Source organism: Vicia villosa, unplaced genomic scaffold, assembly GCF_029867415.1.
Source record: "Vicia villosa cultivar HV-30 ecotype Madison, WI unplaced genomic scaffold, Vvil1.0 ctg.000406F_1_1, whole genome shotgun sequence".
Taxonomy (NCBI): domain Eukaryota; kingdom Viridiplantae; phylum Streptophyta; class Magnoliopsida; order Fabales; family Fabaceae; genus Vicia; species Vicia villosa.
Window position 1 is genome coordinate 184,033 of NW_026705184.1, and position 15,696 is coordinate 199,728.

Below are 15,696 nucleotides of genomic sequence, written 5' to 3' on the forward strand. Positions count from 1 at the left end.
TCACTACAATTAGGTAATTAACCGTAATTATAACCTTAAAATTTTTAATTATAAAAAACCATTATTAACACATAAGTTTAGAAGTGTCATCACGGTTTTGGGGCGAACCATTGTAACTTTGGCATTATTGTCTACGCGTTTTATAGTAGTGTTATGGCGGTTTGGGTGATATGGTTGACGAAGAAACAATGTGATTTTTTTTAGACTAGTTGTGGGATATAGTTTCTTATCAATCATTTCAAAATTATATATAGAGATGATTTAAATATAAGGTTTGTAGGTCTAAAATAAAATAAAAAATAAAAAAAGTTTCGCAGGAGCACAACTGATACTTTCTCTGATACTTGCAGTATGCATAGAGTTTTTGATTTTGTATTGATGGAATATCCATTATTATGCAATTTAATAGAACACACTAAATTAAACCAAATAAATATTACAAGAATCACTTATTAAACCCAAAAATAAGTAAGAGTTAAAACAAACAAACAAATATTGCATACCGACAACGTATTAAAGCTAAAATGACTTTTTACACACAAAGAGTGGAAAAGAGAGACAAAAATGAAGAAAAAAAATTAGATTATTAAGAAATAAAAGGAAGAGATAGAAAAATCTTAGAGATGAATTTGAGTATTACGTGTAACAACAATATTCACATGTTAATGAATACACTTTTTTGGATGAAAATGAAAGAAAATGATAAGGAGTATCTCACTCTTTGTCTCTTCTACACAAAATTCCCTTTAAAGCACAGATAGAGAAGCCTAATGCCTTTATTTTTCTGTGGACAATAAAGGGAAAGCGTATAGCTACCAAGTACAAATGGAGAAAAGTAAGAGCATAGGTGTTAGAAAAGGTGCATGGACATATGAAGAAGACAAGTTACTTAAAGCTTGTATTGACAAGCATGGTGAAGGAAAATGGCATTTAGTTCCACAAAGAGCAGGTATACAATAATGTTGATTATTATATATATTTAGCATATCTTGTATTTTGGGTTATTTGTATTTTTAATTTAATATATTTTCCTTTTCAAGAACAAAAACTATATAGTATTATTTAGTTTAATTTTTTTATATTATTTTGTTAAAATATTGATTACATGCATTTGGCAGGATTGAATAGGTGCAGGAAAAGTTGTAGATTGAGATGGTTAAATTATTTAAACCCTTCCATCAATAGAGAAAGTTTTTCTGAGGATGAAGTTGATATGATTCTAAGGTTACACAAACTCTTAGGAAACAGGTAACTATGTTGCCAAGACTAAATTGTAATTTAATTATATATTTTTTATAAAATTTTGTCAAATACTATGTGCAAAAATATGATAGTTATGGTAATGTAAAATTGATTTGAAATAATGTATTCTTAAATTTTTAATGCTACATTTTTTTTCTAATTTTATTTTCTAAAATTAGACTATACTTGCGTCAGTTAAATTTCAATATCTTTATATTTATCATATAATGATAAACATTAAATATTTGATAAGAATAATTTAATAAAATATATTATTTTATTTGTATTTTTTAATCTTTGTGATCAAATTAATCAATACGAAGAAAGTAATATTTTTTTATTCTTCTTTTCTTATATAAGTATTTTAGCTGATTTACTAACTGATGTATATGGCTCATAATATAGATGGGCATTAATTGCTGCAAGACTTCCTGGTAGAACTTCTAATGATGTGAAGAATTATTGGCATACACACTTGCGGAAGAAGATGATTTCAAGAAAATTAGAAGAAAATAAAGCAAAAGAGAAACCTAAGGAAACCATGAAAGCTCATGAAGTTATAAAACCTCAACCTCGAACTTTTTCATCTCATTCACCTTGGTTGAATGGGAAACATACTTTTGTAAAACCAATGGTGACATTTTCAACTAAAGATGCTAGTGTTGCTCCAGATAGTAACATAGAGAGTACTATAGTACCAATTAATGGTGATGGAGACTCTGCTGCACCCCCATCTCTTGGAAACTCTACACTCTCAGCCATGTGGTGGGAAAGTTTGTTGATTGAGAGCAATGACAAAATTGGCCCATGCCCTTTATTACAAGAGGAGAAAAATTCCATTTTAGAGTGGCAAAATATTGAAAACTATTTTATTGAAGGTCCCATTAATGTAGGTGATTGTTATTGGGATTCTAGTCTTTGTGAATTTGATTCTCTTTTAGATATTTTAAATTAGGTTTTGAATTTTATTGTGCAACAAATACAATTAAATCTATGTACAAAATAAGTTTTTTTTTTTTTTATCATAGATTCCATTGTATTTGTATTTTTTTTTAACCAAAAGTGATTATATTAAATGTAGTCATTCTCAAGATTGGGCCTTATTACATTGTCAATCCAAATTTTATTTGAGAATCTCTTATCCCATCCCAGGTTCTTACGAACTATGTGCATTTTCTAAAATATTATGTGTTTTCGGAGGTGTATTATCGGAAGTACCTTTTTTTAAGTCAACGTTGATTTGTTCCGTAGGTTCATCTACGGAACCTTCTCTTAACTTAATTATTTTGAAGTTTTTTCCAGCATTTACCAATTTAAATTACTTCTGTAGATGTAGCTCTCGAAAAACCCAAATTTGGACCCAATAAAAAGGTGTTTCCTAATGCATATCTCCGGAAGCAGAAGACATAAATAGAATTACGCTAAGTGCCTAAAAGTATCAAGGAGTGGATTGAAATATTCTCTTTATTTTTATTATGAATTGTTTTATGGGCCAGCATATGAGCCATCCGAAAATTTATTATGTTATCATTTTATTTTGACCTAGGACCCTCTACTATGTATAATTTTATCAAAATTTTCTTGACAAAAATATGTAAAATTTTTAAACAACTATGATTTTCTTGAATTTTGGATTAATATATCTGATTTTTACGAAATTTTTGGTGTCTGTTTTTTTTTTTTGTTTATCCCAAAATTTTGAATATTTGCCATTTTTTTTCAAAAAAAGCATTATATTAGTCATAGATTTTACACCTGTGTGTTTTAAAAAGAGGTGTAATTTCATAATTTGTTTTAAAAAATCTATGATTTTATATTGCTTTTTTCTAAAATCCGGTATAAATTCGTATTTTTTATACCTATTTTGAAACACATTTTTTTATTTTATATCAAAATTATCAATAAAATGGTAGTATTAACTTTGTTTTTTAATGGCCTATCGAATATGAACTATTAAACTTTTGAAAGATATAAATAATTACAAACATATCGGATTTATCAAAAACTACGAAAGTCCTAACTTTGTTTTTATATGTATATTCTATATGAACTATAAGAATTTTTAAAAATCCAAAAATTAGCATGGTTTTACCTGATTTTTAAAAAATTCTAGTAAAAATGCATACTAGATTTTTCACGCGAGAAAGAAAATTTTCAACACCTTGTTAGTTAAAAAAATAAGAGGGACATTTTAGTCAATATGAAAAATTAGGGGGTGTCAGGTTTAATTGGAAGGGTGGCAGGATAAATTTTTTAGCCATCCTATCATTACCACTCTGATTATGACATATGGGTCCATTTCTAAAATCTATTAGGTTTTGTGTGTGAAGATGTTCATCATCTAACCAAAGCTTATGCATTCTTATCTTATTGAATAGTACATTGAAAGAGAAGATCAATTATTTTTTGAAATTTATTCAAGAACAACTTCATATATTTAAATTTGTTCAACTATTGTAGTTGATCACCAAGTGTGTAGTGATTTAGTTTGTAAAGAAAGTGTGTGTATTTTCTATTAGCTTGTGCTAATAGAAAGTGGTATATTTTTTGTTCATGTTGTAAATGGTTGTTTGATTTAGGGAGATTCAAAGTCTATCATAGTGTTGATGTTTGTGAAAAGATCCTTTGAATTTGGTTGATTTAAAGTCCACCATAGGTTTGGTGTTTATGTTAGAAGGTTATAGGAGAGTCTTGATGTGAGGCCGAACAAAGATCTAACATAGTGAAAATCCTTCACATGATGTGAAGGGACATGGAAACTAGTATAATTCTCGTGTCATATTTACTTTCCTTATTTTATTTTTCTGCATTCTTGTTCTAAGTTCTTCATCATAATTCTGGAAAATAAAAAGGAAAGAATCATCACTTAAGAACGAGAAAAATTTATAAAACTTAATTCACCCTCCTCTTAGGTTTTTTTTTTTTTTTTTCAATACGCAATTTTATAAGATATCGCACTAGGGGTGCAACCCTTACAAAAACAAAGACTAAACTGAGAGATTACAAGAAAACGGTAATTTGTACCACTCGTAGAAACTATTATGGTACGAAGAATGACATAGAGTCATCCATCTCCAAGAGAGGAAAATGACATTAGAGAACACCACATCAAAGCTATAAGGCTTATTCTCAAAGATAATTGCGTTTCGCATGAGCCAAATGCTCCAAACGGTCGCCACCCAAATCGTGTTGGTCTTGATTTTGCTCTTCACATCCTTGATTTTGTCTTGAATGTAACCAAAATCCAGCAACTCATCTAAGGACATTTTGGAATCAACCCCAATCCAACACAGAATACTACTCCAAATTCTTCTAGTGACTACACACTCAAAAAACAAATGACACAAATTCTCCTCACGGGCTTGGCAAAACACGCAATCCACCGAATTTAAATTCTGAACATTTCTAAAAGACAATTGTTCTTTCACCGGCAATTTGTTCGAGAATAATCTCCAAGCGAACACCTTTATCCGTAACGGTAAGCTTAAATTCCAAACGACATTCATATGACTAACCGTAGCATCCGACCACGCCATATCCTTGCTGTCAGCCTCTAAACAAGATATGCTGCTGACCGAAAAAGCGCCCTCACTGTTCAGCAGCCAAGTGAAACCGTCATCCTCGCTGCTGTTCAAAACCGGAAGCTGGAGAAAATCGTGAAAGCTGCTCCATCTTCTTGCAGCAGAACCGTTAGCAGCAGGCGCTGCTCCTTCAATGGCAACAACATGGAAAAACTCCTCAGACAGCATAAGTAAATTATTCCACCGAGCCTCCCCGTTATGCCAAGTAATTACATCCTTGAGAGAGCATAATTTGTTGGCCGCAAAAGCGTACAGATCTGGAAAAAGGACGCACAGAGATTGACTTCCCATCCAGTTACTATGCCAAAACAGAATATTTTTACCGCTTTTTGGAGTGCACTTAATGCAACCGGAGAACCCTTGCTCAAAGGATGTCAAACACAAGTCGTTGTTGATAATATCCCTCCACCAAATGGAGTCCTCCGAAGTTGTAACAACCTCTCCCGTTACTTGAACCTTGAGCTTGGGGTTTAAATACCTCAATTCGATGAACTTACTCCATATTGAATCATTTTCGGTTAAAATGCGCCATTTCCATTTTAAAAGAAGAGCTCTATTCACCTCACGGACATCCCTAATCCCCAAACCTCCCTTCTCTTTGGGTTTGCAGGCTATCTCCCATCTCACCCAATGAATACTCCTTTTGTTGACGTTTCCGCTCCACAAGAAATTACTTTGAATACTTCTTATTTCTTTTATGATTTTTGTCGGTGCTTTGTAGAAAGAAAGAGTAAACGTTGGTAATGCATTTAACACCGCATTGATTAGCGTGATCCGGCCTCCAAAAGAAATGTTTCTACCTTTCCAAGCCGACAATCTAGCCTTTATGTTACTCAGGACCTCCTTCCAAGCCTTGATGTTCCTAGGGCAAACTCCCACCATAACACCTAGGAATTTGAAAGGAGCAGAACTTTTCTTACAAGAGAGGAACCAAGCTGCCTTGTTCATAAACCAATCACCGGCATGCACCCCTATAACATTGCTTTTCACGAAATTAATTTTCATTCCCGAAACAAGCTCAAAGCCTCGCAAGATCACTTTCAAGTTCCAAAGATTGTCACAAGAGGTATCACCTAGGATTACGGACGGAATATTCGCCCACTCTTTGGTCACGAACGGAATAAAGCCTTCGTGGTTGAACCAAAGGTTATTGAATCTAAACGGTTTCGGCCCCCAATCTTTCCTATTGTTTTGAATCCAAATCGGTGCGTGATCGGAAATGTCTCTCTTTCCAATTCTTTGACCATCCACTTTCCACTCTACTATTAATTTGTCCGACAACAAAAACCTATCGATCCGACTCATAGATTTGCCATTGCTATTAAACCAAGTGAATTTGCCTCCTATGGTAGGAACATCCACCACCTCCATCTTCTCAATGAAGCCATTGAATAACTCCATCTCTTTTTTGTTGTTGCTTTTAGAACTTCCTACCCGTTCATCACTAGAGGTCACGGAGTTGAAATCCCCTCCTATGCACCAAGAACCTTCCTTGTTTTTATCTTTTATCTCGATTAGCCTCTCCCAAGTCCTTCTTCTAATGCTCCTATCACAAGAAGCGTAGATGTTAACGAAATAAATGAGATTTCCCATTTTTTCAACGCAAAGGCCAAGAAAGCCTTCCCCTCTGAAACTGTACAGCAGCTCGAAAAAACCTTTCTTCCACATAGTTAAGATACCTCCCGACGCCCCTACCGAATCCGAAACCGACCATTCAACATTTGCATCTCCCCACAATTCCTTTATCACCCTACTGTTTAAACTACTAAGCTTTGTCTCTTGAATGAAACAGACTTCTGCTTCCCCTTTTTGAATAGTAAGCGCCACTCTCTTCCTCTTTGCCCTGCTTCCTCCCCCTCTCATGTTCAAAGAGACCACTATCATTTTTCACAGTTTGATAATTTCCCCTTCTCCCCTGATTCCCTTTTCCTATCCCGGTTTTCTATCTCTTCTAGTTTGGCAATTGGATCAAAATCACAAGCTCTGTTTATAATTCCCAGCTTATTAATGGAATTCCACAGACCTATGGTTGCTTTTCCTAAAGCCCCATTAGTAATTCTTGAGTTGCACATTTTCACATCAGAATGTGTCAATGATTCGGCAGACAAAGATAACCCACCCAAAGAATTACTCTTATTACAGAGAATTGGAAAAGAACCTGGTTGAAGCTCTGGAAATTCTAATCTCGGTGGGCCGCACTCCTCCGCTGGATAGCAGTAGTTTTCCACCTTCAAACCAAGATTGAGAACTTCCCTCATCTTCTTTCTAACCTTCTTTGTGTTCAGAATCTTGGTATTTTTTCCTTCCTCATTCGTCGGAACTTTTCTCCGTACCTCCATTCCAGCAGAACCGCTAGCATTACTACCCTGATTCCCTATGCTCGTGTCCACTAATTTGCTAACAACCGGTCCACCCGTATCCTTTCGCAAAGGCCCAAAAAAAAAATAATCAGTTTGGTGCAATTTGGGCCCAGCAGAGATATCTCCTACTTTTGGGTAATTAACAAAAACTCCCGCAGGCCCCACTACACTTGCCACGTCATCCTCTTTTTTGGGAGAGGAAACCGCTTCTAGGCTGCGCAAGACTTTGCTAAAAGATGTGGATGAAATGCTATCTTCTGTACAGCCTTTCTCTTCCCTAGCTTGACCTTTATCCTCTTTCATGTAAGAACATTTAATGCCCTCACTACTCCCCATTTTCTCCATCCTCAATTTCTCTATCTTGTCTGCAAAACCCTCTTGCTGTCTCCTTTGAGTTGACCCATCCCTTTCATCATTCCCCAAGTACTCTGATTCAGAAAAAGCAGCTATCAACTCTTCTTCTTCTTCCCTCCCACTTCCCGACGCCGAAGAGCTCCCCTTGACTGAACCGTCGGATGAACTAGAATCAAAGCCACTTGCACACCCCTCTTCACCCGTTGACCACTGAGCTTCTTCTATTAGAAGAATATTCGTCCACATACCATCTAAACAAACTGAGACTTTGTTTCTGATTATTTCGGCCTCTTTAGAGAACACCATGATTTTTACCACATCTAGTCTGCTTGAAGCATGCTGAATCCATTCATAGTTCGCCACTGTTCCAATATCGGAGAATAATGTGTCAATGAACCGCTTATTCCTCACGTGGCAAGGAATGCCATATGCCGATATCCACACCGCTCTAGCACATTCAACGTCAGAAGGTTTCCATTCCCTCACCTCTTTGAACCACCTCTTGATCCATTCCCCTCCCTCAACTAAGAACATATCGAGATCTCCGGCAACCACCTCTTCTAGTAGACACAGATTTGGCCCTAACGGCGTAGCTTTCACCGTGAAAATACCCTCTTCAATCAAACCCTGCTTGACTCCATAAGCGAGCCCCGGTGCTGCCGCTACCCCCACTTTTGCCTTACAAAACATATTCTTTTCTTCAAGACTTGTTTGATAGAACATCTCATAATTATAGTGTGAATAGTATCTATCATTCTCTAAATATCAGTTATATCTTTCATATTGTGTTTTCCTTCTTCTTCGTAATCCTAGAAGCATTGTATCTTTCTTCTTTGTAACCTTAGTAACAATGGTTTTGCAATCATTTATCATAACTAAATTATTAATTTTCATCTTCTTCGCAAAATCAAGAGCATGAAGAATACATCGACTTTTACTCGCATCGGGTTATGGTAACCTCTTTAGTTCCAAGTAGCCTCGACTATAATCTCATTGTTTTCGTTCTTATAAATCGCTCTCGTAATCCAATCTCCTTCTATAGTTTATTCTGCATCTGTGTTAATAACTATGTTGTTGATTCACTAGTGCAGAAAAAACTTTTTACATCGGGCGAAAAGTACATTTTACCTCGGGTCTGAGTCCGATGTAAATCCAAGCGATGAAGGGTATCCATGGTCTCTCTCCTTGAAATCCTGTTCACCCTTCATGCCCATCTTCACCTTCACCATCATCAAAATCTCTCACAATCTCCAAAGCTCAATCCACAATCTCAATCTGCGCTCTTCACTTCACCCTCTCCACTCTCCCCAACACCTCTCCACCATCCCCTACACGACGCCGTTTCCTCCTCCACAACCACAAAACCACCAACCATAACCACCACTTCGCCCTCCAGAAAATGGGTACCCTCTACCTCCGTGGAACCATACCCATGTCTGATCTCCTCATATCCCAAGTCTCAGACGAAACCACCCACGACGAGCACTGCAAGAAGACTCAATCAACTTAGTGCGCAGTTCTACCTGCTGTCATTATAGGCGGAGCTCGCGAGGTTCGACGGTTGTCTAATGCGGTAATGGTGGAGATCGTACGTGCTGCGACTCAGTTAGGAAGAATAAGAACTCGGTTTCTGAATCACGGGTAACGAGTTTCTTTTGAGAAGAATGTTCAGTTAATTGCTTTGATCGAGTTGATTCCGGAAGCGAGTTCACTCCGTGAACACAATTATGCAATAATTCAACGCGGTAATGGTAATCATGATTTTAATTCTGTTATGAAGAAGCAAATTTGTTCGTCGGTGGTAGATTCTTCTGTTTATAGAGATTGTTAATTAGTTACAAAAAAAATAAACAATAAAAAAACCACATTTATTATTATTATTTTTAATTTTAATCTCACTCTGCTGAATGTGAAGTTGTAGTTATTGTTGTACATTGGAATTACATTTTTTTTAAAATTTTAATTTCACTCTGCTGTATGTATGATTTTGATATCTGATGAAGCATGCATTCATTATGTTTTTTAGAATTAATGTGTTTTGATTTTGTATTATAGGACTTGTAGCTGGAGTTTTCAGCATTACTCACTGTGGCGTTAAGAAATACAGAAGAACCAATGATTGGGTTAGTTTGTTAGTTGCTTCTAATGTATTAGTCCATTAGATTGGAGAATTGTTAGATTTATAAGTTTCAGAACAATGATGTGCTATATGCAAGTGCGAGTAGTTGTTCTTTTAACAATTATGGATTAGTGATGAAGCTTAGACTTTGTTCCTTAACCCTAAAATGGAATTTTATTTTAAAGATTTTGTTTTACTCTTGCTTGGACTGACAAAGCTCTATAGGGTGCAGGCACTAGGTAGTCATTTATAGCAAGCTGTTAATTGAAATTTAGACATCTTGGTCATGTTATATAGCTTCTTATTTGCCAACTGATGAGGTATGTCAACAGACAGGATGCAATATAATTACTATACTTACTAGTTCAGCTTCAAAATATAATTGGATGTTAACTTTTTAGGATCAAGGTTTGGACATGATTGCAGAAGGATTGGATACTTTGAAGGATTGGATAGGATCAATGTTAGAACAGCTTAGTTTGCTGGGAAAAAGAATCATTACTTCTCTTGTCAACGAACTTGTGAGTTTGCTGTGACTATTTTTCTTTGAAATGTAATGGTTTTGACCATGCTTTTGTCTTCCACAGAAGTTTTTCTTTTGGTTATATGAGTATATCATTTACAAATATGCTCTTTTGTATCACCTGCAACAGGTCGGAGTTGTTTCAGATGAAAAATTATTGGAACTTTTGGAATTAGCAATGTCAGCAGACACTGCAGAGAGGGTGAAAATAAATATTGTCCCTTTTAAGCTTACAGTGAGGATCCTCGGATTGTTCGAACCATGACTGAAATTATACTTGGTCTGCAAGGAGATATTCCTGGAAAATTCAGGAAAGGAACTCCCTTTGTTGCTGGAAAGTAAGATTCTTGTATCAAGTTTTGTTTTAAAAAGAAAATTTTATGGTCCTTAGTCTTGTAGTTGTATGGTTGGGGATTTTCTATGAAGGGCTATTAAACATCATTTATATCTATTGTTTTTATACCTTTTCTTATTTATTTACAGTAGATAAAGGTTATATTCCATTGAATTTTTCATTCATAAAAATAAAAGGGGGAAGAAAAAGAAACAAAAAACATGGCGAGCCCAAAGCTGCTTTTTGGATGGTCCTGTACCATTATGGTGGTCCTACACATTTAGTTGGTAAACTATATATTAGATTGGCATGGTATTGACAGGATTACAAGCCAACGCTTCTTATGGAGGTGAGATGTGATAATGAATGTTCTTAAATACTAAATTTAGGTCACTTTTGTATTACCTTTTTCCTAAATTATGTATTTTATCAGCTATAAAATTATTAGAAAATCAATATCGGTAATCTTCACAAAATTGCAGCCTTCGGTTCAGCTACTAATCTCACTGAGACAAGCATCTACTTTATCCATATTCATTGTGAGTGTTTGTTTCCTTTGTATTTATAATTTTAAGATGTTAGTACCTAGGTTGTCAATAGCGCGCTATAGCGGTATAGCGTAGTGGTTGAGGCCCTCGCCGCGACGCTATTGGGCTGTTTACCGCTATCTGAAATAGCGGCCGCGATTTCATGTGCCGTAGCGGTGGAATAGCGGCACAATAGCGGTTCTGTAGCGCTATTCAGACCGCTATTGTGAAGATACGGTCAGAACTGTAAGTTTGAATTTTTTTAAGGGCAAATTTGTATTTTTCCCTTTTATTTAACTACTATAAAAGCTAAAAGTGAGCATTAGGTCATAAATATTCTCTTTCTTCACTGAAAAACAGCAGCCAGCAGCCGTTCCATTCTGCCCTAGTTTCAACGTTCCATTAGTATCTAGGCATAAACTTGCTACATTAGTATCTAGGCATGAACCAACAAGAGTTACTAGGCATAGACTTGCTACATTAGTATCTAATGGAGATGAGGAGTTGGAGGTAGAAGAAGAAGTGTTTGAAATTGAATCAAGTGATGAGCAAGATGATATTAATGTGGTGGAACTTAGAAGTGAAGATGAGGCGGATGTGATTTAGTCATTTTGTTTACATTTAGAATTTGATTTAGACATTTTGAGTACATTCCTAATTTGAGTCATTATGTTTAGTTTATGTATGTTGCAACTTTTGGTTTATGTATGTTGCAACTTTTGTTTTCAAGTCATTATGAATGTTGTTGGAACCTATTTTTATTATTTATGTATGTTGTTGGAACCTATTTTAGTATTTATGTTTTCATATTAAATATTTAGCTTGATTTTTAAAAGCTCACAATAGCGGTCATCCCGCTATCCGCTATGCCGCTATAGCATTTGGGAGGTCCGGCGCTACGCGCCGCTATCTGAGATTAACAACCTAGGTTACTACAACGTATCCAATTACTATCCAAATAAACTCATTGGTAGTGTCTTTCAAGAGTTGGTTCCATTAATTTCTATTTAAATTTTATAGAATTGCAGTAACAGCACCTTGGAAGATATTTTAAAGAGTGGTATCAAATTGTGAACTTTTCAAGATTCAATTGAGCAGGCCTTATTAAAATGAAAAATGACTGCCATTGTTCAATTGATCTGTTCCACATGTATGTTTTATGTTTAGTCACAATTAGGAAATATTGATCCACTTAATTGAGTTAATTGATTTTGTTTTTGCTTATGCAATTTAGCTATTTTGTATTGGTTTTTCAGCTATGTAGCACCGACGAAAAAAAGTGTGTCTGTGAGTGTCAGAAACAGTTAATTTATAATTTTTTAAAATTGTTACCGATATTGACGTGTTGGTGTCAGGGTCATGTTTCCGGTGTCTGAACTTTATAGTTTTTTGGTAATGAATACTGTAACATGGCATATTTAATGGAGTATTACAATTGTAATGTGCATATTGAGCAATGAAAAGCCCTTGAGATTTAAGTGGTTTGGGCAGAAGCTAGTGTCGTGTAGTTCTTGGCCAAATTTGGATTTATGATAACAGATTGAATCAATTTTATGATTTCAGTATTTGTTTTTTACACTTCTCATTAAAGATGTAAGTTAGGAATGGAATTCGCATTGAAACTAATGTCTGAAAGTTTATGAGGATGAGGGTAGGTTACTTGAGAATCAATGTCTTAACTCTGAATTAGCTCAAAACTTGCATAGCTTATTTTATTATTTCACTGTTTCCTCTTTTTATTGATGTTAAGTGTTTTTCTTTTACGTTGCTTGTGTTGTGCAGGTGGAGGCTATATTAGACAAGGATAATTTCACTTTAGAAGAGCTTCTAGATGAGGAGGAAGTAATCCAAGAATGCAAGGCCTTGAACAGTCGTCTTATCAATTTGTATATTTCCATTTAATTTCAACGAATTGAGTTTTATTCATTTTCCTAGCAAGTCTCATAGTTTTGTGCATTTTCTTGAGTAAATCAATATTTTAGTCCTTGAAATTGCATGTTGTAATACGGTGAACCGACTTTTTATTTTTAAGCAAACAATGTTGCGATGAGCAAGAGTCGCCACCGACTTTTATTTTATCCAATTAGGAAAGGTATAAAAGAACAGGAAAGACCTTCTTTAAAAAGAGATTGAGTTCGGGGGGTAGGTTATGAAAAGGGAAGGTGTAAGCACCCTTTTCATCCGTAGTTATCTACGGGCTCTTAGTTGCCTAGCTCACTTTTGATTTGTTTGAAATGTTTGAAGGAGTAGTGTGTGTTTAGAAAAACACTTTTGTTTTGAGAATGTCTAAAAAGACAGCGTTAGAAAACGGGGTGTGAAAAAGCATTTGATTTGAATTGTTGTGAGCAAGCACTTAAGAGTAACCTACCCTAGATTCATAAGGTCTTTCCTATTCTAAGACTTTCCTTGAGCGATAGTACTATCCATACCATATAAGGGTAGGTAGTCCTATACATTGGATGTGCGGGTCATCGAATGGTCATAGAAGGCAACATGTAAGGATGTCTTAGTACTTGAAGGGACTATCATCATTTTCGTAGGCAACTCGAGGGACTAGATCATATTTTGTAGGCAACATCAAAGAGTCATCGAGGACTATGATCTTTTTATCGAAGGGACTATGATGATGTTAATCGGAGGCAACCTTGCTAAGACATCCCTACTTTCGAGGGACTTGACCATTATTTTCCGAAAGGCAGCGTAAGAGGGGAAACCCTAAAGGTGCGTGTGTGCACAAGTAATAGAAGTGTGTTAATTTCAGATATTTTAATCTTGGAAGTTAGTGATCTATCGATTGATTTTAATCTTATCATGCAATCCTATTAGCCATACATCTAAGCAGTTAATATCACCAGTTTATAGTGTGCGGAAAGTAAAGTGCGGAAAATAAAATCCTACGCTATTACATGGCTTTGGGGAGGGGATATAATTTGCCAAATGGGGATGAAACGCTATAACTTGATACAACCCAAATAAAAATCAAAGCTAAACTAAAATAATTAAAGATACAAAATTAGTGACTTGCAAATGTCCACATGAAATGCCTCGAGTCCATAGTACCTCACAAAAACACAAAATGTTAGTACGGATATATATAAAGTGATGCATGAATAAAATGGTAAAAATTGTTGCTGATAAATATTAATTATAATTAACAAAAGAAAATGTCAACTAAGCATATTAAATTCTATAAAAAAAAAAAATTAAAATTAATCAAACTATTTTTTTGTATTTTTTTATAATTAAAGAAAATAAATATTTTTGGTGTTTTATATTGTATTATTAGTGATTTTCAGTTAGAGCTACGTACATGTCGTTCTAAAACTCATTCTAAGCTTAAAAAAACAAATATTAAAACCATAATTTAAAGAAAAATAGGTAATGATATTAAACAATAAAAATTGAAAAGAAAAAAAGAAAATAAAAAGTTTGAGACATAACCTACGTAGACTAAACGCAGTGCATTCCATTTACTAACAATTTTCGTGGGGCCCAGAACACCATTTATTTTATATAAAAAAACAATTCAATTTTTTTTCTCTGTGAAATAAAGATAATGTCACCTTTTTACACAAATCTAAACCACACATCTCTATTATTCATTCATGACAAAGTTTACCACTTTTCTTTCTCACACACAATGCACAATACAATAATGAATAGAGATATGAATGAAAAAAAAAACCAAATATTCACAACCAAATATTAAACATTCAATTACACAATAATGAATCAAAACAAAACAAGTACGAATCAAAGGGAAAAAGTTACCGCAACTAAAGACGATGACGACAATAGATCCGGCGAGGACGGCGATGAAAGGGCTGCTTGTGCGGATCTCACGGTGATTGAACGGAAGCGTCCAGAAGCGTGCGTCGGAGCGGCTTCGTCGGAAAGATGCTCAATGGCTGAGCGGTCGGAGATTTGGTGTTGTCTTCGCGGCGGTTTTATGGACGGAGGTATTGTGTCTGTGGCTTTTCCGGCGTGGCGTCTTCTCGCTCGGGACTGTTCTGATATGTGTATTATGATGGTTGGAAAAATTAGGAGTGTGAGAAAAGTTTTTGGAAGTTGTACGTAAAAATTTGTGAAAGAGTGGTAAGGGTTAGAAACTGTATGTGAGAAAAGATTCGTCCTTCGGGTTAATTGTTAGCTCCTTATTTATATTGATTTTTAGGTTAAAATAGAAAAGAAATTAATCAACCTATTAACTAATATAATCAATCATTTAAACCAAGTTTGATTTGATGTTGATATATTTAATTAATTAGAAGATTTTTTCCTAAAAGTAGAAACTATCCTAAAATGCAACATTAAAAAAATCTTTTTATTATTTTTATTTTTTATGATTTTTGACATTTTTTATGAATAAAATGGAAAAAGTGAAAAAACAAATATATTTTAAAAAATAATAAATAAATAAATACGAAATTAATATTAAAATATATAAAAAACTTATTTTTTTATGAAAATAAAATTAAAAGTAAGGTTAGTAACAAATAAAAGGAAAAATGTTTGTAAGTGAGATTCGAACTCGGGACCTCTCGTTCTTTTACCTTTTACTCTCAAATTCTTACCAACTATGCTATGTCACTTATTCGGAAAAAAAATGACATTTGCAAATATATAAGGGCAAATTTTGGGGTACAACAGCTGCCC

At 34.7% G+C, this 15,696-nt stretch overlaps 2 protein-coding genes across 2 annotated transcripts; both read left to right on the forward strand.

The window, feature by feature from the left end:
• The first annotated feature begins 746 nt into the window (after nucleotides 1-746).
• On the forward strand, nucleotides 747-2,333 carry LOC131627867 (transcription factor MYB1-like). Its single transcript, XM_058898728.1, has 3 exons — nucleotides 747-949; nucleotides 1,119-1,248; nucleotides 1,648-2,333. The coding sequence occupies exons 1-3, from the start codon at nucleotides 826-828 to the stop codon at nucleotides 2,195-2,197; spliced, it is 804 nt and encodes a 267-aa protein (XP_058754711.1). The 5' UTR covers nucleotides 747-825; the 3' UTR covers nucleotides 2,198-2,333.
• Nucleotides 2,334-8,709: 6,376 nt separating this feature from the next.
• Nucleotides 8,710-12,996, forward strand: LOC131627859 (uncharacterized). Its single transcript, XM_058898720.1, has 5 exons — nucleotides 8,710-8,940; nucleotides 9,201-9,288; nucleotides 9,593-9,660; nucleotides 10,058-10,177; nucleotides 10,310-12,996. Exons 1-5 carry the CDS (start codon nucleotides 8,710-8,712, stop codon nucleotides 10,442-10,444), a joined length of 642 nt encoding a protein of 213 aa, XP_058754703.1. The 3' UTR covers nucleotides 10,445-12,996.
• Nucleotides 12,997-15,696: the final 2,700 nt, after the last annotated feature.